Source organism: Helianthus annuus, chromosome 16 (genome assembly GCF_002127325.2).
Source record: "Helianthus annuus cultivar XRQ/B chromosome 16, HanXRQr2.0-SUNRISE, whole genome shotgun sequence".
Classification (NCBI taxonomy): domain Eukaryota; kingdom Viridiplantae; phylum Streptophyta; class Magnoliopsida; order Asterales; family Asteraceae; genus Helianthus; species Helianthus annuus.
The window spans coordinates 185,055,704-185,058,956 of NC_035448.2; the positions used below are offsets into that span (position 1 = coordinate 185,055,704).

The 3,253-nt window shown below is 34.9% G+C and overlaps 1 protein-coding gene across 1 annotated transcript; it reads left to right on the forward strand.

Annotated features, from left to right (window-relative positions):
* Positions 1–746: 746 nt before the first annotated feature.
* On the forward strand, positions 747–2,256 carry LOC110918606 (trans-resveratrol di-O-methyltransferase). The gene is made up of 3 exons (XM_022162898.2): positions 747–1,604; positions 1,749–1,865; positions 1,945–2,256. Exons 1-3 carry the CDS (start codon positions 819–821, stop codon positions 1,984–1,986), a joined length of 945 nt encoding a protein of 314 aa, XP_022018590.1. The 5' UTR covers positions 747–818; the 3' UTR covers positions 1,987–2,256.
* The last annotated feature ends 997 nt before the right edge of the window (positions 2,257–3,253 follow it).

The window sequence follows — 3,253 nt, forward strand, 5'->3', positions numbered from 1 at the left end:
ATTTTAATTTTTTTTAGAAAACTCTTATTTAAAAAAAATACTACCTAAATTATAAAACTTTTAATACGTAACTAACTAAACCCAAATACCCATACCTTTACCCACTTATAATTCTTAACTAGCTAGCCCACTAAGTCGACGTTTTAATTATGTTTAACGAGAGTAGGGGCGGACCAAAGCATAGCCCATTAACCAAACCCAACAATATTTCAAACTATATTAAAATAATTAAAGCTCAAAACTTTTAGATGATTTTTAGGGTGATTATGTCGTTTATATATTTTTAGGGTGATTACAACTTACGTTATGATTTCTAGGGCTTGAATAGTTGAAAATTAAAATTAAAATTGAAACATTATGTTATGGAACGATGAACTTATGTTATATAAAGAAAGAATTGCTTAAGAAATTAGTTTTAGATAATGTTTTGGATAGATTTCAGAAAATGAAAACCCGTAGTGCGTCGATGTTTTAATTATGTTTGTAACAAGGTTTGACATGTTTTTGATGATTATATAAATTTAGTTTGATGTTCGTTTGTTTTACATGACCCCACCCGATACGAACCGATTTTTTTACTTATATACCTAGGGACCTAATATTTTTAAAAATGTTCCGCACCCCATGAAAGAATTCCTGTGTCCGCCGCCACTGCCTTTAATATTAATGAATATAAAAAAATGATCTCTTTTAGACTATCAAGTTTATCTCAATCACATCCCTTTACATTTTTTTTTCTATTTATTGAGAAGGTGTGCATGTTCACAACGTATCAGTTTGTCTCTCAAATATAAAGAGATTGTAAGAAAGTCAAAAGGATGGCATTGCAAAATGGTGAGCTATCTAAAGAGCTACTTGATTCTCAAGCTCACATATGGAACCATATTTTCAGCTTTATAAACTCCATGTCACTTAAGTGTGCAATTCAGCTACAAATACCTGATATTATCCATCGCCATGGTGCACCAATGCTGCTTTCCGAGTTAGTCGAAGCCCTCGCCATAAACCAGGAGAGAACTCCATTTGTCTATCGGCTTATGCGCATCCTTGTTCACTCCGGTTTCTTTGTGAAACAAAGTGTATCAACACCCGGAGGCAATGATGAGGAGGGAGGAGAAGGCTATTTGCTAACTCCTGTTTCTCGATTGCTACTAAAGGAAGAGCCATTAAGTGTTAGGCCCCTTTTGCTAGCCATGTTGGATCCAATGTTGATGGATCCATGGCAACACTTGAGCAAATGGTTCCAAAACGACGATGTCACCCCCTTTCACACAACCCATGGGAAGATGTTTTGGGATCTGGCAGGCCAAGAGCCGAAGCTTAATCAGTTCTTTAATGAAGGGATGGCTAGCGATGCAAGGCTTGTCACAAGTGTCATTCTTAAAGATTGTAGGGGTATTTTTGAAGGGTTAGATTCAATTGTTGATGTTGGGGGTAGTAGTGGGACTGTTGCTGAAGCTATTGCCAAAGCATTTCCCAATATTAGGTGCATCAGTTTTGATCTTCCTCATGTAGTTGATGGTTTGGTTGGGAGTAACAACTTAACTTTTGTTGGTGGAGACATGTTTGAAGCCATTCCGAGAGCCGATGCTGTTTTGCTTAACGTATTCTTAATACTTCCCCTTTTCCTATTTCATAATTAGTTTCTTTTCAACGATTTATTTAATTATGGCAATCTTTTTGAACAAAAAGTTTCGAAGTTTCATATTTTGATGTAGAGTTTTATGATTTCTTTTACAAAAAAATAGTGGATTCTACACGACTGGAGTGATGAAGAATGCATGAAAATACTGAAGCAATGCAGAAAAGCAATTCCGAGCAAGGAAAATGGAGGAAAACTGATTATCATGGACATGGTCGTGAAGGTTTACAAAGGAAATAATAATGAATTACTCGAGACTCAGTATTTCTTTGATATGCTTATGATGATGACCTTGGTGACAGGCAGAGAAAGGAGTGAGAAAGATGGGCAAAGCTCTTCTTTGATGCTGGCTTTGGCGATTACAAAATAACTCCGATTTTAGGGCTAAGATCTCTAATTGAAGTTTATCCATAGTTAAGTTACATTGCTCTCTATACAACATAATTTCTCATCAAGAAAACATGAAACTTCTTAGCATGTTCTTGTCTTTCTATCCGCGTTGTCGTTCTTCGTCATTTTAGTTTCATGAAAATAAATGTTCTTGTATGTGATTCTTTTGTATCAATTCTTGAGGATATGTGAAGTATGGGTGTGCTAAAGGCCTCAAAGTTTTATCTTTTATGTAGAGATAAATATTAATCTCGATGAAGCTAAACCGTCACTACAAGAAATCTTCTTTGACACTTCGACTTTTCCTGACGACTTGTCGTCGGGACAACTTATCCCGACGACAAGTCGTCGGGAAAAGTCTGGTCAGCACAGCTGCGACGTTGTAGCTCGAATGGGTCGTCGGGACAGCCTCGTCGGGATAGATCAAAATTAAATATTAAACATTACTTTTCCCAACGACATGTCGTCGCAAAAAGTTATTTATAAACAATATGTAGATCCGTGGCAAAAACTTGCCGTCGCTAAATCAAAGATGATGAGGATAATATTTTAGGATTAATCCAACCGTCAACCGCACTTTTAAAGATGATCCTTTGTAACTAAAACATATGTTTTTGTTGAACTCCTTTAGGGAAATATGTTTATAAATATAAAAAAAAAAACCTGGATTCTCCTTTTGTAATTAGCTCACTACGTCTACCCATATGTTGAAAATAGTTTTATGATAATTCTGAAAACAAAAGGTGTGTGTTGACCAAAATACCTTTTGTACTAAAAAAATTAAAATACAATTAAACAAAGGGATAAATTAATCCGCAATTCAATTTTCATCTTCTATGTACCCATCTTAAATCTTTATTTTAGTTCCACAAACTTTAAATATAAAAAGTAACGAGTTCTATGTATATTTTTATGTAATAGGATAGCATATCAGTCCTCAAACATTACTTAAGGGTTATTCATTTTAATGCTTGATTTCATAGCAATTTGTGTGGCTTTGGGATGCACTGGTCTCTTGCTAGTTTCTAGAATCACATTGTTCAGTTTCAACCCAAACAATCACCTTTAATGATTTAAACCGTTTCATGTTACTAAACTGATAATGTTTGTAAGGTTGGAAAAATTAAGAAATTTGTGTGGTGATCGAGGAAAGGGAAGATGGTCGATAGTGATGTCTATGGGGCGTGGCAGATTTTGTTTTGATTTTTTTTTTTATTTTTT